The following is a 27,749-nucleotide window of genomic DNA, read 5'->3' on the forward strand; positions in this document are numbered from 1 at the left end:
GATCCATGAAAGGAAAAATTGATAAACTAAACTTCATCAAAATTGAAAACTTTAGCTCTGCAAAAGACCCTGTTAAAAGAATAAGAAGACATGCTACCAACTAGGCAAAAATAAGTGCAAACCATAAATCTAACAAAGGTCAAGTTTCTAAAATATATAAAGGAACTCTCAGCTGGGGACAGTGGCTCACACCTGTAATCCCAGCACTTTGGGAAGCTGAGGCAGAATTGCTTGAGGCCAGGAGTTTGAGATCAGCCTGGGCAACATAGCTAGACACCACCTCTACAGAAAATTAGTTGGATGTGGTGAAGCATGCCTGTAATCCCAGCTTCTCAGGTTGAGGCAGGAGGACCACCTGAGACCAGGAGTACAGGCTACAGTGAGCTATGATTGTGCCACTGCACTCCAGCCTGGGCAACAGAGTGAGACCCTGTCACCAACAAAAAAAAAAAAAAAAAAAAAAAGAAAAGAAAAAGAAAAAAATAATTTTTCAGGTAAGAAGAGATGAAAAAGTATTAATTAATCAACAGGCTGGATTTAAGACTTATCATTGTTAGAAGATTAGCTAAGTGAATTTTTTTGATGCCTTGGAAGGCACAAAACAAAAATCGAAAATGTCATTTTCCTGTCCTTAAATTATGTTGTGCATCCATTCCTTGAAAGCAGATCGGTTTAAAGAAGTCTGGCAACCTCTCATTAATCTCCTAATGTATATAGTCCTAAATTTAAGCATATCTTTGTTTCATACATATATATTTTATGTAAGTTTTAGTTTGTCTTAATATACTTGCTGGTTTGAAAAAATTTTTTATACCTTGTTACCAAAATAAACAAAATTTCCATTAAAATTACTACTTACCATTTGAAGAAGCCAAAGGAAGGCAGTTTTTTATTTAATTCTTCCTCCATTTAGGAGAAAAATTTGAAAAACGACTCCTTATCCACCTCTGGTAAATAATGTGTTCAAGATTATATATTAACTTATAATATTTTGAGAAAGATTTTTATTTATTTTGCCCAAAGTAAAAATTACATGCTACACATTAATATGTCACTGACATATAATTAAGTCTGTCAAAAGTAATCTTACCACCATTTTAAAGAAAAAAAACAACCTAAAAGTGGTTTTGTAAGATGTATATTTCTCCAAAGGAAACAATTTCTTGCTTTTACTCAGAAAAAAAATATTTAGGTGCATTTGAAAAGAATGATTCCATTTAAAAAAAGTTCTCTTAGGAGATATCTGGGATTGACTGTTATCATTTATATTTTCTTCTTTTTTCTCTTCTTTTCTAACTTTTCTACCAATTTCCTCTTCTTGGTTGACACCAGGCTATTTCCTTTTGTTGGTTTACTACTGTTAACAGTTAAACCACATTTCTTTGCATTAGGTTTTGACTGCTTTTCTTCTTCCTGCACTGTGTCACTGGATTCTTTTTTGCTGATTCTGGACTGTTCTTCTTCACTTACTAAAACACAAGAGACAGTGCATTTAAAGACCATTTTTCCCTTTGAATGAAATAAACATAGGCTAACAATAAAGTTATCTGTATCTCCTTCACTTCAACAATTTAAGAGATAACAGATGATTCAAATTTTCCAAATGATCAACTTCAATTACCAGGAGAAGGCTCTGCAGCTGCAGGCAGGCTTGCTTTCATGTCTGGCACTTTGTCTAGCCACACTCCAAGACACGTCAGCCTGGCGTTAGTGTTTACTTCACAGAGTAGAGATGGGGGAGCTTTCTAAAAGAGGAAAGAAAAATTCATAATGTGAATTCTGAATAATTATTTTTTTCTACAATCAGGCCACCTTAATTTAAAATTTACTGTATTCTATTAAGTATAAAATATGTTTAGAAGTAATCTATAATCTTGATTCATGCTTGGTTTGACTACGTTGTTCACAGAGCCAATTTCTCAGAAGTACCCAGAAATTAAGAATTCTAAAGGGACCATGTCTTGTTCATTTCTGTTGTTTAACAAAGAACCTTGCACAAAATAGACACTCTACAAACCATATTCACAGAATGCTTATGAGAGAACAAAGAATAATAAACCAAGAGAGACTATAAAGAGACTATAGAAGGGATTTTTTTTTTTCTTTGAGACAGAGTCTCACTCTGATGCTTGGGCTAGAGTGCAGTGACCTCATCGAAGCTCACTGCAACCTCAAACTCCTGGGCTCAAGCAATTCTCCTACCTCAGCTTTCTGAGTAGCTGGGACCACAGGTGTGCACCACCATGCCCGGCTAATTTTTTTATTTTCTCTAGAGACGGGGTCTCGCTCTTGCTCAGGCTGGTCTTGACCAACTGGCCTCAAGCAATCCTCCCGCCTCGGCCTCCCAGAGTGCTTTGATTACAGGAGTGAGCCACTGCGCCTGGCCAACAAAAGGGAATTTAATTGTTCAATTATCTGGCTCAAAATTATCATTAGTTCCATAATTGATCAAGAGCATCTAAACTGCTTTTAGCAATGGCAGCATTTTTACCTATCATCTTTCAGAGAACCCCAATATACAAAAGAGAAGAAAGTAGAGCTTCTCTGATTAAAAGAGCAGAGAGAAAGCTCTGGGATCCTCCCAGCTCAGACTCAAAACTGCCAACTCCTAAAGCAGCTCTGTGGGAATCCTAACTTTAAAACCATTAATATCAATCATACCTGGAAGAGATTTAAAGATCTATGTCTTATGACCTGTTTAAAAAAAAATTCTACCTCACTTAAAGTAATACTGATAGCAAGGACTGCGTTAAAGTGTATCTATACATACTGTGCTAAGAGACTGACCTTATCCTGCTTTAGCTTCCACATTTTAATGAAACCATCACTTGATGCTGTAACAATAACATGATGCTCTGGGATTTCAAAACTGAAAATGTCCTTTACCCTAGGATAGAAATATTAACACTATAAAAGACCTTTTCTTCAAAATAGTGCAATATTGTTATAAAACTTATACGCAGAGTCTTCTGCTTTTGTGAAGCTTTAAGTATTTCCAAAATGCTCAATGAATGATGTCCTAAAATATAACTTTGCTTCACATTCCTGTTAGTAAGTCATTTTCAGAGCCAAAATACAAGATAAAATTGACTGTCAACCATATCTTAAGGAAAAACTGAATAGATAATAGTAACTACAAATAATCAGGTTTATCACAACAGAAATAAAGATGTATAAAACAGCCCTTCACCTAAAGAAACTCCAAGTTCCATAAGGAGAGAAAAGCAAGACAATAGAAACAATGTCATGCACCCTTTCCCTCACCTCCAGTGCCACCACCCCTGGTCTAATCTGCTTTCATTTTCTTTCGGATCATGGAAGTAGTCTAATTGGCCTTTTTGCTTACATTTTTGTCCCCTAACAATTTCTAAAAATGTAAATCAGATCATGTAACTTCTAGGCTTAAAACCCTACAAAACTGGGATCTGCTTGAAAATAACATGGGAGAGGAGGAAGTGACTGGGGATTACAGATGAAGCAAGACTGGCCATAAAGTGCCAGGTGCTAAAGCTGGTGATGGGTCTGTAAGGGTTGGCTCCTTAAACTGGTGGGCCTACTTTTAACTTTTTCAATAAGAAGTAAAGAAAAGAAAACAAAATCTAAACTCTTCCCCTTGGCCCACAAGGCCATGCACTGCTTGGCCCCCACTATCCTCTTCCTTGCTCACTCTCATCTAGTCATACAGGTCTTCTACCTGTCCCTAAAATACACTAAGCAATTTTTCCTCCCTCAGGGCCTCGGTGCCTATGGCTCTCTCTTTTTGGAATCAGCTCCTTTTTATCCTTAGGGTCTCACTCCTTCTTCCTTCATCATCCTATCTAAACCAATTACCCATATTACTCTTTAATCACAATACCTTTCTATTTCCATCCTATGTAATGATCTGCTTACTTGTTTATAAACTGTCTTGCTGCCTCATTACAATATAAGAGCCACGAAAACACAAGCTCTTGCCTTTTTTGTTCATCATCAAACACCTACTACAGTATTAATTTTTTTACAACAGATGCTCAACAGATACTTGTTGAATAAATATAGGAACAAATGGCCAAATATCCAAAGTTTTATCAGTACATCCGAAATGGCCTTCCTTGAATAGTGTGTTTACTTCCTAATGCAAGTCAAAAGTAAGGCTGTACACTGACTATGGTACTCTTGAGTATTTACAAAAACAGATTTCATAAAACTTAACCATTATTTAGAAAATAAGAACTAAGACTTATGTAAGACATAGAATATGCAAATGTGACATGTTAAAATATAACTCTGGTGACCTTTCCCAGATCACCTTTTCCAAAATTATAGTGGAAAAAGCAGAGATATAGGAGCCAGAGAGAACTGGGTTTGGATCCCAGCTCCATCACCTAAGAGTGGAGTGATTTAGGCCAAGTCACTTAACTACTTAATCGGAGACTCAGTACCTACCCCCTAGAAATGCAGTAACAGAAAGGCACAAAACAGGAATTCAACAATATTTTATTTCTTCTGCAGGAAAAAAGATATTATGTGGAAAGGGGGAAGAAGTGGCAAGGGAAATGAAGTAAAGGGACAAGAGTGGCCAGGGATAAAGCTTAAGATTGTTTAGTCTTTTATTTGATCAAGTATGCTTAATTGCAGGGCCCAATTCTAACAGACTTATTTAAAAAATAAATATCCTATACAAAGAACTAGTCCTGATCACAATTTCACCACTTTTGCGTTACTAAGGCCAGGAAGATAACATTTTCTACCATCTTCTTAGACTCCAGACATCATATACTGTACATACAGATGTATGTTTTATTATTTCTGCAGTTCACAAAAACATATATTCTGATTTATGAAATTATTGCATATATAACATTTATTAAGACTACATATAAACACACAGAAATTGGTAAAAATACCTGTTTTCATGAGCTTTAAATTCACAGAGGCATACAAGTGAATCACAGTCAAAAAACCTTATAGCTTCTTCATCTCCAGCCACTGCAAGGACAGAATCCTGAGAGAGAAAAAGAGTAATAATATCTAGAATGTCATCAACAATTTCAACCATCACCATAAACTTCCATCATTGATTTCTGAGTACTTACTGAAAGAAATGTAACAGAAGAAATTCTCTTTTCATTTGTGATGGTGCCACTAATGGATGCAGTATCAAGCTGATAGATGTCTATTTTATTCAGTATGACAACTATATATTTCTCTCCCCTTGGAGACCATTCCACTATGTGAGCATCTGAAGTTAAAAAAAACAAAGTTTATTTATATTAGCAATAAAACATAAAATGACCAGAGTAATAATAAAAATAGCAAATATTTATACTTTGCATTTTCACATCCAATCTTTAACGTACGATGATACATATTTTATGAGTTATATTTTATTTTTTATTTTTTCCTTTTTTAAAAATGCATTGAGTTACTATAGATGCATTACACTAAATTCCTCCAAGCTCACCTCTATTCCTAGAGTTGTGTGTGCAGGAATTTGGAGGCTGGCCAGTGGTAGATGTGTTGTAAGAGACAACACTAGACCAATACTATGATCCCAAGTTACTCTTTGGCTGCATGAGGACTGCGTGGATAGCAAGATCTGAATGCAAAACACAGATACTGCAACCAAACATCGATGAAAACTATGCGCACATTACAACAGCCATTTGAGTGACATCTTAGATAATAATCTGAGTTCAAACAATCATCAAAGGTTATATCAACACCACCCACATCTAAAATGGGAAAAAAAAGTAACCTAAAACATTTGATCTCAGAGGTAACCACCATCATGCAAGGAAATAAATGTGTATATGCACACAAATAAAAATGTGTATCTATACATTCATATTCCATTAAGTAATTATAAAAACACAGGTTGAATATCCCTTATCTGAAATGCTTGGAACCAAAAGTATTTTGGATTTCAGATTTTTTTCAGATTTTGGAACATTTGCGTATACGTAATGAGATATCTGGAGGATAAGTCCCAAAAGTTTAAACAGGAAATTCATTTGTTTCATATACAAATCGTCTGAAGGTACTTTTACACAATATTTTTAATAATTTTGTGCATCAAACAAAGTTTTGACTGTTTTAATTGTGATTCATCACATGAGGTTAGGTGTGTAATTTTCCACTTGTGGCGTCATGATAGTGCTCAAGAAGTTTCAGATTTTGGAGCGTTCTGGATTTTGGATTTTCAGATTAAGAATGTTCAACCTGTATTTCTAACAAAAATACTCACTTTGTTTTATATTTTTTATGAATGCTGATCTTCCTTCCACAAGATTCCATGTTCTGCAAAACAGGAAGCTTGCTTATGGCATGATCATCAATTAACTTTCACTAAGTGTAAAAAAGCATAATGAAGACATACTCAAATGACAATTTTGCTAAATATGGGCTATTTAAAGGAACTGCCATCCTTTGTATAGTAACATCTTGAATTATTTATTTATTTAATTTTTTTTTAAGACAGAGTCTCACTCTGCCACCCTGGAATAGCTCATTGTGACATCAAACCCCTGGGCTCAAGTGATCCTCCTACCACAGCCTCCCAAGTAGCTGGGACTACACTTGTGTAACATGACACCGGCTAATTTTTCTGTTTTTAGTAGAGATAAGGTCCCATTCTTTTTTTTTTTTTTTTTTTTTTTTTGAGACAGAGTCTCACTCTGTTGCCCAGGCTAGAGTGAGTGCCGTGGCGTCAGCCTAGCTCACAGCAACCTCAAACTTCTAGGCTCAAGCGATCCTCCTGTCTCAGCCTCCCGCGTAGCTGGGACTACAGGCATGCACCACCATGCCCGGCTAATTTTTTTTTTTTTTCTATATATATATATTTTTTAGCTGTCCATATAATTTCTTCCTATTTTTAGTAGAGATGGGGTCTCGCTCTTGCTCAGGCTGGTCTCGAACTCCTGAGCTCAAACGATCCGCCCACCTCGGCCTCCCAGAGTGCTAGGATTACAGGCGTGAGCCACTGCGTCTGGCCTTGAAATATTTATTATCAAGCAGGATTAAAGCTCTTTCTGTTCCCCTACTCCTTTAATATGCTGTATCTATTGTGTTTTCAAAACATGTCTCCCCGCCCAAAACATTTCTCTTGAGGACCATCCTCCTCTTCATTTGACAGCTTATAATGACTGAGATATAAGTGCATGTTTGAATATAGAGCCTATCTCTTTTATCCTAACATTATAAAAAGGTTGACCAGCTTTCTACCTTTCCCTTGCATCACAGTAACTATAAATGGTTGAGAGCTGTGAAACAACACAGAAATAGTATCTAAGCATTGTAATAAAAGATACACCTTAATAAAGATTTTTGGGGTGTTAATGACTTACCTTAAGGTCTTATCTGTACCAACAGACAGGGCCAACTTGCCAGATGGGTGAATAGAAAGGAAGGTCACATGTCCTCTAAAATGAAACCAACAGTTAGCTCCCAACTTGATGAGCACATTGACAATGTCAATGGGAAGGAGTCAGACTCACTTGTGAGCTTTAATTGACTTGAGGCATTCCCATTTCTTTGCATCCCAGACACAGATGAGTCCATCTTCTGCTCCACTGATCAAGTGCCTGCTGCCATAGAACTTCAAGCAAGTTATAGTGCCTTTGAAAAAACCAAGACACGCTATTTTCAGAGAGTTTCTTCAGTTGTAGATATACATTTAATTAATCAGTTCACTTTCTTGCTTTACTTATCTCTCCATAATTATAAATTTTGGACATGGATAGCTAGGAGACTTTGAGCAGAAGTCAAACAAAACTAACCATTTAATCTAGGGAACAAACCAAGATGACTTCCACTTTCTCAACAGTGAGTTAGCCACCCGACCAGTCACAATCCAATCGTCATGACTACAAAGATATTTTGACTAAATTTATACACACTTATCATTCACTGTCAAAAGAATTTATTAGAACAATCAGATAAAATGTTACTCTCTTCAACTATGCTCTCTGGAATCTCCTTCCCACGGTTAACAAACTTTCCTACATCTTTTCAACTTCCTCATAAAACATCCTACTCCCCGCTCCACCAAAATTGAGGCTTGGATCTCTGATGAATTTCCCCTATAACTCAAGTAGTAAAAGGCTGGACAAGGGTGAGGTGATGGAAGAACCTAGCATTCTACCAGCTCTCCAAAGTAGTCCCTACCTTTACATCTTTGCCCTAAAGTAAAATTCCCTATTCCTTTGAAATTTGTGTCACTCAGCTTCACCGCCCTACAGCTCAGGGGTCAGCAAACTACTGCCTACTGGCCAAATCTGGTTGGTGGCTTATTTTTATAAAATACAGTTTTACTGGAAAATAGCCACACTCATTATTCAGTTACAGAAATGTTTACGGCTGCTTTTGCACCACGATGACAGAGCTGAATAATTTTAACAGAGACCATATGGCCCACAAAATCTAAATATATACTATTTGGTCCTTTACAGAATATGGATCATTTTCCAACTATACACCACCTAGTCAATCCTTTATGCTAGCCTTTATATTGAAAGAACCAAAGCTCTTTGACGAATTATTTTACACAAAACAAAAATACTAATATGTGGGTTTATGCAGCACCTTCTTCTCAAAGTGGGAGCCAGTAGCCCCCATCTTTGCTCATGTTTTCCTCTCCGTATTATCGCTTTACTTTGGAAAGTTTGCTCTCCCACATCTGTTTCCTAGAAAAAGAATTTATGACCAACTGTTAGAAAAACAGGACTTATACAAGCAATGGAAGAAACCAAAGAACTCCACTTCATTCAAATGCCACCGAAAGTCCTTCTACTAATTAAGTCCTTTTCTCATTGTTCAACACTTGCACTAATGGGTTTGAACAGATCAGACTTCACTTATTTCTCCCATGTTTCAGGGAGAGAGAAGCCTTGTTTGTATGACTGGAATTGGGAGACAGAGGGGAAAAGGAATGTTGAAATCACTCAAAGCATAGCTTTTGGTGAAGAGCAAGACACCTGTCAAAGTAGCTAAGGACTGTCTGCTATGTGTCCCTCCAAAATTCACATGCTAAGACTTAGTCACCAATGTCGTAGTATTAAGAGGTGGGGGGGCCTTACGGGGTGAGGGGTTTAAGTCATGAGACTCTTATGTCTCCTTTATAGGAGTCTGAAGGGAGCTGCCTTGTCCTTCCACCATGTGAGGACTTAGCACCAAGGCATCATCTATGCAGCAGAGAGCAGCCCCTAACCAGACACTGAAATCTGCCAGCACCTTGATCTCAGACTTTCCAGCCTCCAGAACTGCTAGAAATAAATCTCTAACATTTATAAATTGTATAGTCTAAGATATTTTGTTATAGCAAGCCAAATGGACTAAGACAGCATCTAATAGAAGGAAGCCATGTCGCCCTCTAAATTTACTGCTAGAATCCAATGTTTGGTGTGGAACCTCTGAAATACATAAAATATAGGGTAGGAAAAACGGCATCTATCTGCCTTTCTTTGTAGGAGACCAACTTGCTTGGCTGAGGTACCTCTCATTCTCTGTCCCCTAGGAAAATGCAATGAAAACAGCATAAAATGTTCAGTACTGAGAAAAATAAAACTACCTGTTCAGTCTTTCTCTCCCTTGATCCTGCCACTATCCTGGGCAACTTCACTATCAGTGTGGAAAACCCAATCATGAGTTGGGAATTACTGCTCCTTGACCTCAACTCCAGCGACCTCGGCCTCCTCTGTATTAGTCCCTCATACCTCCAGCCTGGGCATTGTTTCCACCTAGAGCTGCTCCATGTTGGAACTCCTGAACTCTAGGAACCTATCCTCTGAGTATGAGCTCACACCTTCCCAGCCTTTTCATACCTTCCTGCACTCAGGCTGTTTTTTAATTTCAGAGATCTCCCAACCCTGACACCCCATTTTTCTCTAGGCTGACCACCTACTCTTTCACCAAAATCCTCAATTCCCTTGTAAATCAATCCTTCTACTACACAAAGTAACTTTCCTCTCTCTATAGAAATGTTTGTGGCTTACTGCTGAAGAAACTGACGTTACTCAATCCATAGCCTCCAACTTCAATGGGGCAGGTCATCCTCAGTCCTCTTGCTTGTTCTTAATCAGCACCTCTCCCATATCCAAACTGCCAGCACTTTCCTCAAGCCCACTCTGCTCATTTGCTCGCTCATTCACTCTAACTCTCCCAATTCAATCCCTCCTATGCTCCTTCTCACAAGGACTCCAGGATCTGGTCCCATCTACCTCTGCGTGCCCCACCCCACTCCAATGTAACCTTCTCATAACACAGAACTCCTTAGAGTTTCCCATGGACACCAGTGGCTAAAAACACAGGCTCTAGACCTGGGTTCAAGTTCTATTAATGGTTCCACTGTTTTGTGACCTTAGGCAAGCCATGCAACATCTTTGAACTTAAGTGTTCCCTTTTATGAACTAGAGATATAACAGTAGCTTCTTGGCAAACTGAGGGGTACATAATGCACCCTCAATAAAATTAGATATTGTTATGATACTGCTCCTTGTGCTCTTCACTCTGCCTGCTCTGCCTGGAATGCCCTTTCTCCCTCCTTGCAAACTTCACCTGGCTAACAATTGACATTTCGTTTAAGATAATTCAGATGTCATTTTAAGCAAGGTTTCAGTAAAACCTCACTCCAATCCCTCCAGCCCCCAAATGAGTTAAGCGTCTCCTTTCTGTCTCCCAATGCCGACGGTGAGTAATCTGAGGGCAAGGATCTTTTTTTTTTTTTTTTCCTCTATCTCCTAGCACAGAATCTGCTAGAAAACAGACACTTAATGAATTGTTCAACTGAAGTCAAATTGTAAAGTATGCCTCCACATTACTATCTTAAAGGATACAATTTTTCTTACCATTGTGATGCACTAGAGCCCCATGCTCTATCTTCTTTTTCATGTCATAAATGTGAATCGTTTCATCTTTGCTTCCAGTGACTACAAAACGACTATTTACGGCCACTGCTGACAAGGAGGCAGTGTGGGCATGGTGAGTGAAGTCAGCCACAGGAGACCATTTCTGCTGAAGAGTAAAACATATCAAACAAAACAAATCAATTGCCACAGTCACACCACAGTTCTCCAGAAACAGATAAGTGATTCCACGATCCATGAAAACTACCAATGGATCCTCCAAATGGAGAAAAATCTATGCAATTATGTGTAGACTAAAACAAACAAGAATCTGAAAATTAAATAAGGAAGATAAACCAAAGAAGTGGGAAGGCAATACTGGGTATCATAGCTCTAGAACCCAGCAATGGAGTCTGGACTAGACAGACTTTTAGATTCCACCCAAATCTTTACGTCTTTAATATATTTACTTATATGTGAAACTTCCACATCATTTACTCTTCCAAATGTTCAATTTTTTTTTTTTTTTTGAGACAGAGTATTGCTCTGTTGCCCAGGCTAGAGTGAATGCCGTGGCATCAGCCTAGCTCACAGGCAACCTCAAACTCCTGGGCTTAAGCGATCCTACTGCCTCAGCCTTCTGAGTAGCTGGGACTACAGGCATGCGCCACCATGCCCAACTAATTTTTTCTATATATATTTTTAGTGGGCCAGATAATTTCTTTCTATTTTTAGTAGAGATGGGGTCTCGCTCTTGCTCAGGATGGTCTCGAACTCCTGACCTTGAGGGATCCACCCACCTAGGCCAAATGTTCAAATTTTTATGTGAATTTATTCATTTAAATAATGAATGCTTGCCACCATTTCTGGCAATTGATACATAGCAGTAGACAAAAGACAAAAGTCCCTACTGTAATGGAGTTTCCATGCCAGTGGGAGAGACAAAATAAGTAAATATGATGTCATATAGAAATACATACAGTGACAAGTCCTATAAAGAAAAGTAAACTGAGTAAGGGTATGTTTCCATCAGTACAAAAATAGGCCCCAGAGAATCACCAGGAACTCTACACTTATTGCTATGTGACTTTTGGACTGGGCAGTGTGACTGGATGGGTGCAAAGAATGACAGCAAAACAAACTAAAGAAGGAAAAAACCCACCAAACTCCTGAACGCACTCAAAATTTGTTACTGGAAATTAAGTCCCAAGTAACTACAGCAACCAATTGTCCTTCTATCAATTAGGACCAAGGGGGCCTCTTTTGTGTCAAGGCATAGCATTCCTGAGGAGCTGCTAGGGCCTTAAATCTAAGAATACCCTTTGTTGATTCATGATGCAAAAGTAATGTCGGTTATTAAGGCTACTGTCTAGGTTTAGAAGCAGTATTCGGTAACAGCTAAGAGCTGCAAGTGTCAGAGACACTTAGGGTCCCTGACATCCTGCATCAGCTTTGCCAATTATTAGCTGTGTGGCCTTGAGCAGTCACTTAACCTATCTATTAAAAACCCTCATCTGAAAATTGAGAATAACTGTATCTGTCTCAAAGAGTTGCTATGAAGTGTACTATGTGTAAGTAATTTTACTACCAAAAAACCAAATTCAACAATATCTTTGAATATTCAAAACATGTCACCTTTCAGCCAAAGGCCAAAAGCAGGTGAATACAGTACAAAACAAAATAAACAAAAGCAAGTAGTCAAGTCATATACTTCCAATTTTCTGGCTAATTCTACAATGACACTCTGACTTCTTTAAAAAGAAGTACTGTACTAACTAAAATAGATTTCTAGGAGGTACCCAGAATTGCCTCGGCAATAAAATAGTACTGGGCTAGAAGTCAGGAGACCAGATTTCTAATCTTGGGTTAGTACTATCTATCTATTTGACTATTGGCAATTAACCTTTTTATTCACACATCTAGTAAAATATTTATCATATTCTGCTGTAAATTTTCTCGGTGCATTTGTCTTTTCAGTCCTACAACCCTTAGGTGAGGAACGTCCGTAGAACAAGATCCATACTTCCGGCATCTTTCAACTTGCATCGCCGAGCCCACAGATAGTTCCCAACTAACAACAGACGAAGTAGTATCATTTTCTTTATCCAAGAGAGATTTACCCTAATCTAGCTCTGTTTTGGAAAACTCCAGGGCAGAAACTTAGCGAAACAGAGAACTGTTCTTTCATTAAACGCTGAATACCTACACTGGCAGTCAACTTACGGGAGCAACCCTTCAATCCACATCTGACTCTTTTGCCCGTGTGCAGAAATGTCCGCTTCCTTCGTGCCCTGTGGACGTTTTGTCTACTATGATAAGCAAACATTATTCTATCTCATTTTGGTAAAATGCCTATTCCGTGTTTTAAATGGTTAGCTTTACTTAAGTCCCCTGAGTTTGATTCATCAATTAATCCGGAGAGATCAGACGGAGGGCAGCAGGCACTCGAATGTTTACCTCCGCGGTCTGGGAACCAAACCTGACCGCCCCTGCCCCGCCTACGGCGGTCTCTCGGCGCGGGGTATCTCACCTCGTGGTCGCCGCTCGCCTCGGGCTCCGGGTGTACGGTGAATCCAAAAAGGACCTGCTCGTAGCAACCAGCGACCAGCTCCATCCAGGGAGAGAGCACACGTGCCTCTTCAGCGAGCTCCACCCAGAGGAGACGGAACCGGATGGAAAAAAAAAAAGTGTGGGTCCTTCCTTCGTCGGCGCACAGAGTATGCGCCATGACCGCGGGGCTGTCTTGTAGGCGCCTGTATTGTCTGTGGAAACAGTTTCACTGCTTGGAGAGCACGTGTACTTTCCAAGAGGAGAATAGAGGAGGGCGCTATATGAGGAAGTTCCCATTGCAAAGAGAAAAAAATTGGGGCAACCAGGCATATCCTAGCAAGCTGTGAGCTGGGGTCGGCTGAGGGAAGTAGGGCGGGACATCCTCTGCGGAAGCGCCTCATTTCCATGGCGACAGAGGAAGGGGCGGGGCCAATGCCGGTGGCAGTAGCATGGGGCTGAGGCGGTGGTCTTGGCGGTGCGGAAAGGGCCTTGTTCTGGGCTGTGACACGGCGGTGGGAGTTAGGTTTCTTTATTGTGCAGAGAGCTTCGGAACGTGACTTTCTGTTGTGACAGGGCAAGGAGGGGTGGGATTTCGTTTTCGCGATTACTGGAGAGGGCGGCATCATCGTCCGGGCTGCTGCGACAGGCCTGAGTGTGGGAGAGTGAAGTCCGGGCCCTGGAAATCCGCTTCCCGCGTTCCCACCTGCTCGGCCACGCCGTCTCTGCCTGCATGCCTTTCCTTCCAGCTTGCTTCGCTTGTCTGACTGTGGAGCCAGATTGGCCAACGGTGTGGCACCTCCTGGGGAGGGAGGAGGACCCTGACCTGAGGCGCATAAAGATAGACGAACTTGAGGTAGAAAGGCACAGACGTGCTTGGTGAGCGTTCTAGGAGGAAAGCTCACATTATTACCATTTCCACCGTTTGTCCCACGTTTGGGTGCAAAGTTAAACCTTAAGGAAAATGAAGATAGCCTTTTACATTTGAGATTTTTATAAGGTACAGAGATTCAGGGTTGTGTTAGAAACCACAGCTTTCTCACAGACTCCCAGTAGAGTAAATCTTGAATCGTACAGTTCTCATAAACACCATTAGCAGGTGGATTTGACAAGTAGGAGTTAGATGCGTACGTCCGCGTCGAATCTTCAACTCCCATTTGAGCTGTAACACTATCCTTCAGCGCTTAGAGTCGGCCCCATTTGTTTCCAAGAACTTTTGTTCTCTGGTGTTTTGAATTGTCAGTAAAATTCTACGTATTTTAATTGATGCTGGTTTGGGTCTTGCAGAGAGATGCTTTGGTTGTTGCAGCAAGGGAGGCTTGTCTTCTGACTTTGGCAACTCCACATGTGCTCCTCAGATACTAAAATGCTGTAGTCAAACTAATTCGCAGTCTAGGGGGAAATTCTTGCGTTCATTTATTTTCGTGCGATAAAAGTCACAAGTTATTTTACTATTTCTCAACTATTTCTGCCAGACAACTAGTAAGGTCAGAAGTGGGTGTCCCCTGGGCATGGGACAAAGAATGAATAAGCAGGACATTTCTTTAAACTCTCATTTTAAAAAATATGATTTTTTGCATTTTACTACATGACATCTGTTCATTTTAATGGAAGAGTAATATTCTCTCGAGCAAAAAAGAAAAAGCCTTTGAATAAAACTTTCAAAATCACTTGCTTTATACAGTCTGTTGCTTCTGGAATGTCCCCGGTACCCTGCCTCATTACTCAAGGGAAATCTCTCAACTGCTGTTTCAGAAGTATTCTCAATATTTTTTGAAATTAATTTTAATGTGCCACTAAAACAGGGTAATTACTATATTGAGCATCTATTACCAGACTGTCACACTTTTGCCTACTTACTTGTCACCTTTTAGAGAGGAACCAAGTGGCTTGAAAAGGTCATTTGATCCAAACAAGAATGTTAGAATATAGTTGGTTCTAGGATGAAAGCCCTAATGTAAGCACCATAAACATATTTACTTTTTTAATTGTTAGAAATTAGTGGAACCAATCATAGAGCTCAGAGGACTTAGCATCTAGTCCAGGTGTTATTAATCTTGGGGTTCATAGATAAGTTTCAGGGATTTTGAATCTCCTGAAGTTACTTCCAAAATTGTGGATGTAAATTTTTGGAGGAGAGCATTGATTTTATTGCATTTTCAAAGAGTACTGCATCATTAAGGTTAAAATGCACTAATTCAGTCTTTATAAATGCTGAAATATGTCCAGAAAAGTGGCTTTTCAAGACCACACAGCTAAGTGACAGGAGAGCCAGTACTGCTGCTATTTTGTGTGTGTGTGTGTGTGTGTGTGTGTGTTTCCTTAGCCTTGAACATTATTTTTAACAGAGAAAAAGGAAACAGCATTTCATTTTATTCATGGCCATGGCAGTAGTTTCAGAATTTGCTCAGGTTACAGGTTTTCATTGTCTGAAGAAAAACATACAATACAGAATTACATACCTGTTCAACTGGATTAGAACTGAGCATACTTCCTGTAAGTCCTCCTGTTCTCTTTCCAAACATAGAATGTAAAAAACCATTTAATCTCATTCTTGTGAAATCTGCAGTTGCTGAGAAACAACCAACTATTGAGAATTCAATAATCAACACAAAGCACAAGATTTTCTTTTTAAGTTTTGCTTTTAAATTATTCATTGAAAAGCTTTTTGCACTTGAGCCATGTGCTGATTTATTCATTCACTCAACAAATATTGAGTGCTTGGCTTTATTTGGTTTGCTGAAGTAAAAACAGCCCGTTTTTCTGTTTGGGCAGTGGTGATGGTAAAGTGGATCTCCTGGGCTAAAAGCAGGATACAACAGAGAAAAATCAGCCCTGTCAGAAATACCATGAAAGTCTAATATTCCTGCTAAATTCCTCTCCTTTCTCAATGTGACAGGTAGCAACCCTGTTAAATTCTGGGATTACAGGCATTGCATGTGATTGTATTCCCAGAGGTCTTTGGTCCCCTTTGTATTTCCCAGAGCTAAGGGGAGTGCAGATAGTGGTCTACTTCCCCTGGACACTGCCCTGATGTAAATTTCCTTCGCCTGCCTCATGGGAATCATATAGGTGAAATATAAAAAGGTCTGCGTTTGGGGCTTTTAGAGAGCAAAACAGTGTTTGTGAGCCCTTCCTCGTCACTGTCATCTGAAGGTCCCTCAGTGTCCATCTTCATCCTGGATCCTTGCTCACAGCCTTCTGTCCCCAGCTTCTGCCATCTTTGTGGGTGGTTTCAACGTGATACGTTGGCTTCCACTCCAATGTAGGTTGAATTAGAACCTACATTTCATTTATTTAGAGACAGGGTCTTGCTCTGTCGCCCAGGCTGGAGTGCAGTGGCCTGATCGTATAGCTCACTGCAGCTCCAAACTCCCAGGTCAAGCAGTCCTCCTGCCTCAGCCTCCCAAGTTGGGACTACAAGTGTGTGTAGTCCCAGCTAATTGTTTTTTTTTCTTTAAGAGACAGGGGTCTTGATATGTTGCTCAGGCTGGTCTTGAACTTCTGGCTTCAAACAATTCTCCTGCCTCTGCCTCGCAAAACACTGGGATTGCAGGCGGAGCCATCACACCTGACCAGAAACTACATTGTAAACATATCCAGATAATTTGTATGCACATGAAAGTTTGGGAAGCTACCACTTTCTAATGCTTTTAAAAAAATAGTGAACCACAAAAGTATTCTTTTTAACTTTTACCCTATACCCATATTAAGGTTGTGAGTGAGGTATAACACTTCTTCCCTGCCTCTTAATTTTGCAGCTAGTTGGGGTAATGATTTCAACCTGCAGAGGCTTTTTTAAAAAAGAAGCTTCTACATGCTGGTTCCAATAGTTATAACTGAGGAGGGAAACATGAAATTGTGGTATTTGTCTTAAGGTTTTAGTTATTAAAGTGACTCTCATACCTATTATGGTAAGAGGTATGGTGGAGACTGTGTCCTTTATAGTTGAGCAACACACCCCGCCCTTCTGACGCCCCCCACCCCCAGCCAGCCCCCGCTAAGTTCTGCTGGCTTGCCCAGGCTTGACAGTTGGGGAGGAGCTGGCAGCTGGAAGCCAGAGGAACAGGTTGCAGAAGTTCCCCCAGGTGACCCCAGTACAACCCTGCCCCCACCCACACCTTCCCCTCATTGCCAGAAAAGAGAAGCAATTAATTGCCTAGCAGGAATTGCTACTCAATGTAATTACTCTATCTCAGAGGTAGTTGGGAGAGGTATTTGTCAGGGTTAAGAAGTCTTAGTCCACCAGCTGGAATTTTGCTGCAGGAATAAAAACTGAATTCCAGGATCTCCTTTTGGAAAGTTTCTGGATAAATGGCCCAACGGGAAAGTTTTGCAGGTTTTGGCATAACTCAACAAAATTACTATTATTGCCACTGGCAAAGGTGAGTGGTTTTTTTTTTTTCCTACTTTGAATGAAAAAGAAAGCTGTGAGTGTTCCATTATATAATTTTTGGAAACTTACAAACTTTGAACATAGACGTTTTTAGAGAGTTAAAGCAGAAATTATCCTTTCTGGAAACTTCCTGGAATGAAGAAAAGTCTGGGGGCTTGTGAATGATTTTGTGTTGGTTGACGCTGGTTGTCATTCCTGTGGTCTCCCCCTGCTATTAGAGTGAAGCCGGAGTTCCAGCCCAGCCAGGGTTACCACTATGGCAACTGGTACAAGCAGCAGCACAGCTCTTATCCTCTTTCTGGCTACAGCTACACTTGCGCAGTGGATGGAAATGGAGTTTCAGCACGTGAGACCCCTGAACACCCAGCTGGAACTTGGGTTATGCCTGAGGTATCCCTCGCTGAAATGGCTCTTGTGTCATTCATGTGCCCCAAAATGTAAACATTACTTTCCTATCTTTACACATTCATGTCCTGTCATCCAAATCCCCACAGCCATGGCCTTTGCTCTCTGTTTTAATACCAGAGCATAAAGCTGATGACTTAAGAAAAGAAAAAAAAAAAAAATTACAGCTTTATTGAGGTATAAGTACAAAAAAGAAAACCCTGCACGTATTTAATGTGTAGAGTTTGATGAGTTTGGACATTATGCATAACCTAAGAAATTTTGACTTGCAAATGATTTAAGTCCTCATTCTCTTCCAGAAACAAAAGGTTGATGAAGTCTTTGCCTAAATTCTTGCTACTAAATTTTAGATTATTATCATTCAGTAGACTTTAACACTTAATCTAGGACAGGAGGTAGATTTTGGTTTCAACTGATAACAGCAGTGGACATGAACGCATTTTTAAAAAGATATCTTTTTTGTTTTTTCTTAATTTTATTTCAGAATATTATAGGAATACAGATGTTTTGGTTACATGAATTACTTTTGTACAGTTTGAGTCAAAGTTATAAGTGTGTCTGTCACCCAGATAGTGTGCACCGTACCCATTAGGTGTGAATTTACCCATCCTCTTCTCCCCCTTCCCACCTGCTTTGATTTCTGTTGAATTTTACTACCATATATACACGAGTGTTGATCATTTAGTTTCAATTTAATAGTGAGTACATGTAGTACATGTGGCGTTTGTTTTTCCATTTTTGTGATACTTCACTTGGGAGGATGGTCTCGGTTCCATCCAGGTTGTTACAAAAGGTATTAGTTCACCATTTTTTTATGGCTGAGTAATACTCCATGATATACATATACCATATTTCATTAATCCACTCATGTATTGATGGGCACTTGGGCTATTTCCACATCTTTGCAATTGTGAATTGTGCTGCTATAAACATTCGTGTGCAAGTGTCTTTTTTTATAACATGCCTTTTTTTTTTTTTTCCTTTGGGTAAATACCCAGTAGTGGGATTGCTGGATCAAATGGTAGTTCTAATTTTAGTTCTTTGAGGTATCTCCATACTACTTTCCATAGAGGTTGAACTAGTTTGCAGTCCCACCAGCAGTGTAAGAGTGTTCCTTTCTCTCCACGTCCACTCCAGCATCTATTGTTTTGGGGCTTTTGATAAAAGCCATTCTGACTGGAGTTAGGTGATATCTCATTGTGGTTTTGATTTGCATTTCCCTGATGATTAGAAATGAGCATTTTTCATATGTTTATTGGCCATTAGTCTATCTTCTTTTGAAAAGCTTCTGTTCATGTCTTTTTCCCACTTTTTAATGGAATTGTTTGATGTTTTCTTGCTGATTTTCTTGAGTTCTTTGTAGATTTTGATTTTAGCCCTTTATTGGATATAAAAAAGATATCTTAATACTTTGATTACTGAAGGGGCCGGGCGCGGTGGCTCACGCCTGTAATCCTAGCACTCTGGGAGGCCGAGGCAGGTGGATCATTTGAGCTCAGGAGTTCGAGACCGGCCTGAGCAAGAGCGAGATCCCCGTCTCTACTAAAACAAAAACAAAAACAAAAACAAAAACAAACAAACAAAAGAAATTAGCTGGACAACTAAAAATATATATAGAAAAAGTTAGCCAGGCATGGTGTTGCATGCCTGTAGTCCCCAGCTACTCAGGAGGCTGAGGCAGAAGGATTGCTTGAGCCCAGGAGTTTGAGGTTACTGTGAGCTAGGCTGACGCCACAATAGCACTCTAGCCCAGGCAACAAAGTGAGACTCTTTCTCAAAAAAAAAAAACAAAAAACTTTGATTACTAAAGGGACATATTTCTAAAACCACACAAAGATGCATTGGAGTAAAGGAAAACCTCCCCCATAGCCCCCCTCTTTCCCTTTCCCTCCCCACTCAGAAGGAAACCCTGTTGGAGTGGATCTGTGTCTTCTTGATCTTTCCCTTGTACTCTTGCTACAAAAATCAATGTGGTTGGGCTTTGTTTCTGTTTAGGGGGTGGAGGATGCTTTAGGTGAGAATGGACTATATAGTACATACTAGTTTGCTCTTTGCTTGCTTCTGTTGTATAAGGAGAGCTTTCTTTAAAAATTGCCTGTTTAGATGTGCTGTGATTTTTAGCACATCATTTATCTGACATTTTAAATGTTTTCAGTGCTTTAACAGACTTCAAGCATTTATCTGAATTTTTTTTTTTTTTTTAAGAATAAATGTCTGGATGTGGAAGGGCAGGTTAAAGGATATAAGATTAAATATTTTAAGTAGCAAATTAAAAAGAGCCTGCATGAGTTTACACTTTTCATTACTGTGGCGGATGTGTCTGCTGCTCTACAGTCTTCTGTGTATGATTAGCCAATCTGACGGGCACAGGAGACATTTGTCTATTATTGAGGGCAAATAGCTTTTAAAATGTTTATTGGTGTTTGTGTTTTGTGACTTTGTCTACTTGTTTTTTTCTGTTGGATTGTGTCCATTTTGCTTGACTGAATAAGATAGTCACGTATTAGGGAAATGGGTACTTTGCAATCAAAATGTTACGGACACCCCCTCCCCCAACGGTTTGTGTCCTAATATGCATAGTGACACTTTGTGTAATGTGAGGTGAATGTGATAACCACTACACTATGGAAACCCCTCCCTGACACTTTGTGTAATGGCCTTTGCCTTAAAACCAAAGTTGAATTTAATAGCTAGATCCTTGGTCTCTACTTTTTTAAATTTTTATTGATTTATTGATTGACTGAGACTGGGTCTTCTTACTCTGTCACCCAGGCTGGAGTGCAGTGGTGCAATCATAGCTCACTGTAGCCTGAAACTCCTGACTCAAGCGATCCTCCAGCCTCAGCCTCTGGAGTAGCTGGTACTATAGGCACGCACCGCCATGCCTGGCTAATCTTTTTATTTTTTTAGAGATGGGATCTTGCTGTGTTGCCCACACTGGTCTCAAACTCCTGACCTCAAGTGATCCTCCCACCTTTGCCTCCCAAAGTGCTGGGATTACAGGTGTGAGCCACTGCATCTGGGTTGGTCTTTATAACTTACAATTGCTTAATATTTTATTGCTCAAACTTTCATTTTCAATTTTTTAAGTCTGTTTTAGGTGTGCCTCTTGCATAAAATATCTTGTTAGATGTCTTCTCTCTTTTTTTTTTTCTTCCTTTTAGCCAATTTGGGTTTTTCCCTTTTAGCAGATGTTTGCTATTGTACCACTTTTTAAAAACCTTTTGCTATTAATATATTGCCTAAGGTTTTAGGACACTTCTTCCTTTCACCCTTTTCTTTTTTTCCTCTTTTTTGGGAGGTGGTCTATTTGTCTTGTGGTTGGTTACCTTTTGTCTTTAAATAGAGAAGTATAGGTATGAGTATATTATCAACTTCAGAAATGAAAGTGTGTCTTGATTTCCTATCACTTATGAGAAAATTAAGACATTAACACCCTGTTTTCTTGCCCAGCCACCTCTTCCGTCCATTCTTTTATTTCTGTTGTCACATTCTGGGATTTTTATCTCACTCTCAGGTCAAGTTATGACTACAGCCTGAATTTTTTGACTAATTATAGATATATTCTCCTTTGTGGCTGTGGTAACCACATGTGCCATCTGCCTGCTATGCTGGTGGGTGTTCCCTGTTTGGAAGTTGCTCAGCAAAATTAAAGATGGTAGAGCTCCATGGTGGGGGTCTCTTTTGCTCATACATCCTCATTTTGGTCTTCTCTAATAAAATGTGTCCTCTTTGAGATATCATCACTTTATTTCTTGCTTCCTCAATGTGCCATCCTTCTTGTCCCTGTTCTTTATTTCCCCAGCTTAAGGAGTTAGACCCCCCAAGAGTCCCCTCTTTTACATTTTGACATTATGACTTAAGATTAGAGGAAGTAGATGTCTTCAAAATGATGCTCAGGTCTTTGTGGTCCATCAGCACAACTTTCTCATGCTGTCGTGAGGAGGGACAAATGTTTTGTAGGTGTGCCTTTCTTTTAGGACAAACCAGCTGCATCCACTGCCCAGGTGGCTCTCAGACCAGAAAGAATGCTCTTTCTAGGTAGTTTCTGCTTTCCCCTACCCCGGTCATTTAGGATATATGTTTACCAGAGCACACATAGAAAAGGAAGAAATGTGAGGTTATCTGAACATTGTATAGAACAGGCCTTCCTTAAGCACAGATTCTGACTGTCCTAGCCATTTGTAAATAGAAAAAATGTCATTAAATTTAAATTTAAAGGTATGATTACATTTATGGTAACTCTACAATTTATGTTCCAAACCAGGACATATTTCAGAGTGAAGGGGAGGCTTACTTTCGGATAAACTAAAAAGAGAGAGTGGATCTTTGGCTCTCAATATCACCTCGTTATTAGCAAGAGAGGCTTCATTAAGTTCATTGGTGCCAGGAGCTTCCTAGATAGGGTGGCTCCTTGGAACAGCTGTACATACTTAAGGCAGGTTCCCAACAGGTGTATATGGAAAGGAGTCATGAAATGTATGTTTCCCCAGTAGAGCCAACAGAGTCTGGGTTAACCAACTAAAATTCATTTTGGGAGTGCTTCTGGAATTTGCATCTCTCATTATGTAAGAATGCAATTGATTGGTTTGCTTTTCTGTAGCCTCTGCATTTCCTTGGGCACCTAATGTCCTAGTCCTTAGCTAAGCCATGGGGTTGTGGACGTGATTAGAAGGCCATGAGGAAAATGTGTTCATGGAGACTGCAGATTGTCTTCTGGAAGGAAGGGCAGAACTCCAGATAGAGCGGTAGGCATCTAGTGCAGGAAATGAGGAGTCTAGATGTCAGAGTCCTGGTGTCTGGTCCTAGCTCGGACCCTAGGACACCAGTTAGCTCCAGGAAGCTTCAGAGAGGCCAGGGGCCTGTGTCGGGCTTGTTCCTCCTTTGAGACTTTTCTTCTGTTGGCTCAGTTCACTCATTTCATAACTGTGGTGTTATATCATCTAAAGATTCTTTTAATCAAAATTCAAAATAAATTAAAGGGATATTATTTTAGATTTTTTTTGTTTTAAATTTTTTTGAGAGCTAGAGTTTTTTCCCAAGAAAATGTATATTGATATTAAACCTTTATGTAAGATTTTTCTCTTAAGTAAAATTTTCTCTTAAGATAGTGATTTTGTTGTTGTAGGAAACCACAGCTCTGGCTGAAAACCAAGATGAAGACCCACTAGAAGGTAAACGTAAACCTTGTGCCTCAGTGGTTGAAAACAAAACATAACCCTGTTTCCAGGTTTCTCGTTCACTCAACTTGCTAGAAACTGAGAGATCCTACTAGAAAATTCCAACGTAGGTTGCCCAAGCCATTCTTTTCAGTAATGTAAATTGTTTTTGGAAGTTGCTTCTGTGGGAACAACTTCAGCTAAGCCACCTTTCTGAAGTGCCGGGAAATGGGGACATTCTGAACAGTAAGAAGACAGTAAGTAGTTAAGATCGTTTCCTCTGTAAGTTTAGACTTTGAGATTAATTATGCTTTACTTACGTTTTTTTAAGGAGGAAGAGCAGGAGGTGACTGCTGTAGCTTTGGCGTTCTAGCTGCCCTCAGGGTTCTTGGTTCCTGGGGGGCCTGAGAGGCCTGCTCTGTAGTGTCCGGATGGCAGTGCTTCCCTGGTTCTTTTTTTAATTCAGGATATTATGGGGGTACAAACATTTTGGTTACATGTAATGCGTTTGCCTCACCCAGGCCAGGGCTACAAGCGTGTCCTTCCCCCATACAGTGTTCTCTGCTTCCATTAGCTGTTAATCTGTTTTGAAAAGGACAAAATTTGTCTCCCCAGAGAAAAACACTGCTTTTAAATGTGTCTTGTTTGAGGAAGGGGGGAAAAAAAGTGTTTTGCTGCTTTTAAGTAATGAGAAAGAAAAATAGAGGAGAGATGCAGAGAACACCGTTGTCTGTTTCTTATCACGTGTCCGTCTGATCACGTGTGCATCTAGTCTTCTCCTCCCCAAACCTCCACCAGACAAACCTACTTGCTGCCTTTGTGACTTTATCAAAGAAGAGAGCATGCTGTTACCAGTTTTTGTAGCTCCGGTAATTAATGCAGAGTTTGCATGTTAGCGGGTGCTCAATCTTTAAATTAAATAAAATTGTTTAAAAGAAATCTTTAAATGCTATGAGCAGTTCTAGTTTTATTACTTTGATTTAGATATGACTAAAGGGTCCTTATTTTCAGTCTCAGATTTCTGTGGGGTTAAAGTGTGAGTCTACTCTTCCTGCCTTCATTAGTTACGCAGATAATCTCTAGAAATTATGGAGGAAAACATACAATAAGAGTGTGCCTTCTGGATCCCAGACCACCAGGGTTTAAATCCCATTTACTAACTCTTCTGTCATTCCAGACAAATTAATCTCTAATGTGGCTATTTCACTTCCTGTAAAGCGAAAACATTAATTCCTACCTTGCAGGAAAGGTGAGCATGATAGATCTAAAATGCTTTTAAGTGTTCTAACAGCTTCTGGCACATAATAACCACTCAAGCATTGGCTAATCATAGATTTGGCGTAGTACTGGCCGGTTGGAAATGCAACACAATTGCACCTCAAGGAACTAGAAGAACAGGAACAAACTCAACTCAAAATTATTATAGGAGGAAGGAAATAAAGATCAGAGAAGAACTAAATAGACTAGAAAAACAATACAAAAGATCAACAAAATAGAGTTGGTTTTTTGAAAAAATAAAATTGGCAGACATTTGGCTAGGCTAAGAAAAAGAGAGAAACTGAAAATCAGATGAAAAAGAAAACATCATAACTGATACCACAGAAATTACAAAACATCATAAGAGACTTACAAACAATTACATACCACAAATTGGATAACATAGAAGAAATGGATAAATTCCTGTATACATACAACCTACCACCTACCAAGATTGAATTACGAAGAAACAGAAAATGTCTGAACAGACAAATAAGGAAAGTGAGTAAGGAAACTGAATCAGTAGTAAAAAGTCTTCCATCCAAGAAAAGCCCAGGACATACATGATGACTTCACTGCTGAATTCTACTAACCTTGAAAGAAGCACTAATGCCAACTCTTCTCAAACTATTCAAAAACATTAAAGAGGAGGGAATACTCCCAAACTCATTCTACAAAGCCAGACAAGGACACAACAAAAAACTGTACTCAATATCCCTGATGAACATCCCTGATAGATACAAAAGTCCTCAAAATAACTGGCAAAGTGAATTCAGTAGCACATTAAAAAGATCATCCAGCCTAGGCACAGTGCTCACGCCTGTAATCCTAGCACTCTGGGATGCCAAGGAGGGAGGATTGCTTGAGGTCTGGAGTTTGAGACCAGCCTGAGCAAGGACGAGACACCATCTCTACAAAAAAATAGAAAAATTAGCTGGGTGTGATGGCACATGCCTATAGTCCTGGCTACTTGGGAGGCTGAGGCAGGAGGATCGCTTGAGCCCAGGAGTTTGAGGTTGCTGTGAGCTAGGCTGATGCCATGGCACTCACTCTAGCCCGGGCTACAGAGCAAGACTCTGTCTCAATAAAAAAAAAAAAATCATCTACCATGATCAAGTCGGATTCATCCCAGGGATGCAAGGATGGTTTAACATATGCAAATCAATAAATATGATATATCACATTAACAGAATAAAGGACAAAAAAAGTGACCATTTCAATAGATGCAGAGAAAGCATTTGACAAAATTCAATATCACTTTGTGATAAAAACTCTCAAAAAGTTAGGTATAAAAGGAATGTACCTCAACACAAAGGCCATATGTGACAAACCAGCTAATATACTGAGCAGGGAAAAGTTGAAAGCTTTTCTTCTACGATCTGGAAGAAGACAAGAAGCTCACTTTCACCACTTCTATTCAACATAGTACTGGAAATCCTAGCCAGAGCAGTTAGGCAAGAGAAAGAAATCAGATTATCCCTATTTGCAGATGACATGATCTTATATACAGGCATACCTTGTTTTATTGTGCTTCACAGATAGTGTCTTTCCCAGATTGAAAGTTTGTGGCAACCGTGTGTCAAGCAAGTCTTTCGGTGCCATTTTTCTAACAGCACGCACTTACTTGGTTAACATTCTTTAGCAATAAAGTATTTTTAAGGTATGTACCCTTAAAAAGTACCTTAATAATCTACTGCACACTTAACAGACTACAGTATAGTGTAAACATCTATATGCACTGGGAAACCAAAAAATTTGTGTAACTCATTTTATTACAATATTCACTTTATTGGAGTGGTTAGGAACTGAACCTGCAATATCTCCGAGGTATGCCTGCATAGAAAGCCCTACAGACTCCATCAAACACTGTTAGATCTAATAAACAAATTTAGTAAAGTTGCAGGATGCAAAATTAACATGCAAAACTCAGTTGTTCCTATGCACTAATAGTGAAGTCTTTGAAAAATATATTTTAAAAATCCCATTATGTTAGACTGAATGTGTTCCCCCACCCAAATTCATATGTTGAAACCCTAACCTCCAATGTGCTAGTGTTAGGACGTGGGTCTTTATGGTGGTGATTAGGATTAATTGATTATCTCTTGAATCTGTCTCTTCTGCCAGCTAGATGCTCATTGAGTCTGATAATACTACTGTTATAGCTTAAATTTCTACTTTCAAGTCTGCTGAAAGGGAGCACACAACTTCAGAATTTTAACCTTTAACATCTGCGATACTCCCTGCTAATGCTTTTTTAAAATGTTCTAATTTTAAGCCATTTCTAGTATGTGTCCTATAAAATTCTCTTTTTTTCATATCAATTATTGGCTTTTTGCAGATCCAAATCTTCATTTGAATATTGAGGAATCAAACCAAGAGTTTATGGCAAAAAGTGAAGAACTCTACGACTCCCTCATGAATTGCCACTGGCAGCCTCTGGATACAGTTTACTCTAAAATCCCAGATGAGACCCCAAAGTGAGGCAAGGTATTCGTTAAGCTCCCCAACTTTCAGATTAATTGTATCCAAAGGGGAAAAAAGTAATTCTTCCAGGAATATACTGGATTCTGTATGTAAATACCAACTTCCAGAACTTAAATGTGGCTGACATGACAGAACACTATGTAAATAAACTTTACCGGCACATACGTCCCTGGAAGCGTGTTGTATTAAGTAAGTGCTAGAAGAGTTCACATGGCCGTTGGGGTAGAGCAAGCTGCGCTGTAAGACATTTGCAGATAGGCTCAGTGGAGCGGGCTTGAGCCGACCTGATTGCGGCGTTAGCTACTCTGATATGATTTGCTGCTTTCCTGTAACTTCAAACTCTCATGGAGAGAAATGTATCCACTGATAATGCAAGGTTTCTTGCTTGCATCTGGTCTAGAAAATGTAGATTAGCACCAAATGTTTGTCCATTTCCTAACCCTATGAGAGTGTTACATGTGAGAGACTCAAGTGAACAGAAAGATTCCTAAGCAGGAAAAAAGTTTGCTTGATCCAAACACCCTGTCGACTTTCTAAGGTAGAGGAACTAGGCCCTCATAAAAGCCAATTCTGAAACTACTGACTACTGTGCTCCTTTGTAAATTTTTTTTTTTTTTTTTGGTCCTGAAGGGGAAAATTGTGTCCTGTTTTATTGCATTGCCATGGATGAATACTTAAGTG

The 27,749-nt window shown here is 39.5% G+C and overlaps 2 protein-coding genes and 1 non-coding gene across 4 annotated transcripts; 1 reads left to right on the plus strand and 2 right to left on the minus strand.

The window, feature by feature from the left end:
• Window positions 1-1,079: 1,079 nt before the first annotated feature.
• On the minus strand, window positions 1,080-13,478 carry PAK1IP1 (PAK1 interacting protein 1). 2 transcript variants are annotated; one of them, XM_069493210.1, is made up of 10 exons: window positions 13,351-13,478; window positions 10,824-10,986; window positions 7,476-7,596; window positions 7,326-7,400; window positions 6,227-6,279; window positions 5,076-5,221; window positions 4,887-4,984; window positions 2,788-2,887; window positions 1,622-1,745; window positions 1,080-1,469 (listed from the first exon to the last, which is right to left on the minus strand). In XM_069493210.1, exons 1-10 carry the CDS (start codon window positions 13,432-13,434, stop codon window positions 1,264-1,266), a joined length of 1,170 nt encoding a protein of 389 aa, XP_069349311.1. In that variant the 5' UTR covers window positions 13,435-13,478; the 3' UTR covers window positions 1,080-1,263. The 2 variants fall into 2 exon arrangements, with proteins under 2 accessions (XP_069349311.1, XP_069349310.1); XM_069493209.1 differs by having other exon boundaries at window positions 10,824-10,989.
• On the minus strand, window positions 5,460-5,639 carry LOC138399247 (small nucleolar RNA SNORA23). The gene has a single exon (XR_011236137.1). It is a non-coding gene; the product is annotated as a small nucleolar RNA SNORA23 (small nucleolar RNA).
• Window positions 13,479-17,681: 4,203 nt separating the features above from the next.
• Window positions 17,682-27,097, plus strand: C18H6orf52 (chromosome 18 C6orf52 homolog). Its single transcript, XM_069493271.1, has 4 exons — window positions 17,682-17,752; window positions 17,961-18,153; window positions 23,297-23,342; window positions 26,923-27,097. The coding sequence occupies exons 1-4, from the start codon at window positions 17,682-17,684 to the stop codon at window positions 27,063-27,065; spliced, it is 453 nt and encodes a 150-aa protein (XP_069349372.1). The 3' UTR covers window positions 27,066-27,097.
• Window positions 27,098-27,749: the final 652 nt, after the last annotated feature.

The sequence above is a fragment of the Eulemur rufifrons genome, chromosome 18 (genome assembly GCF_041146395.1).
Source record: "Eulemur rufifrons isolate Redbay chromosome 18, OSU_ERuf_1, whole genome shotgun sequence".
Classification (NCBI taxonomy): domain Eukaryota; kingdom Metazoa; phylum Chordata; class Mammalia; order Primates; family Lemuridae; genus Eulemur; species Eulemur rufifrons.

What these genes read in the sequence shown, in the direction of transcription:
- PAK1IP1 (XM_069493209.1), bottom strand. Translation starts at nt 13,434, where the DNA reads ATGGAGCTGGTCGCTGGTTGCTACGAGCAGGTCCTTTTTGGATTCACC. An exon ending in GGCTCTAGTGCATCACAATG is followed by an intron (nt 7,597 to 10,823) that starts GTAAGAAAAATT and finishes GTTTTTTCAAAG; the next exon opens with GCACTATAACTTGCTTGAAG. An exon ending in TTTAAAGCTCATGAAAACAG is followed by an intron (nt 2,888 to 4,886) that starts GTATTTTTACCA and finishes TTTCTATCCTAG; the next exon opens with GGTAAAGGACATTTTCAGTT.
- C18H6orf52 (XM_069493271.1), top strand. Translation starts at nt 17,682, where the DNA reads ATGGCCCAACGGGAAAGTTTTGCAGGTTTTGGCATAACTCAACAAAAT. An exon ending in TATTATTGCCACTGGCAAAG is followed by an intron (nt 17,753 to 17,960) that starts GTGAGTGGTTTT and finishes GTTGTCATTCCT; the next exon opens with GTGGTCTCCCCCTGCTATTA. An exon ending in AGATGAAGACCCACTAGAAG is followed by an intron (nt 23,343 to 26,922) that starts GTAAACGTAAAC and finishes GGCTTTTTGCAG; the next exon opens with ATCCAAATCTTCATTTGAAT.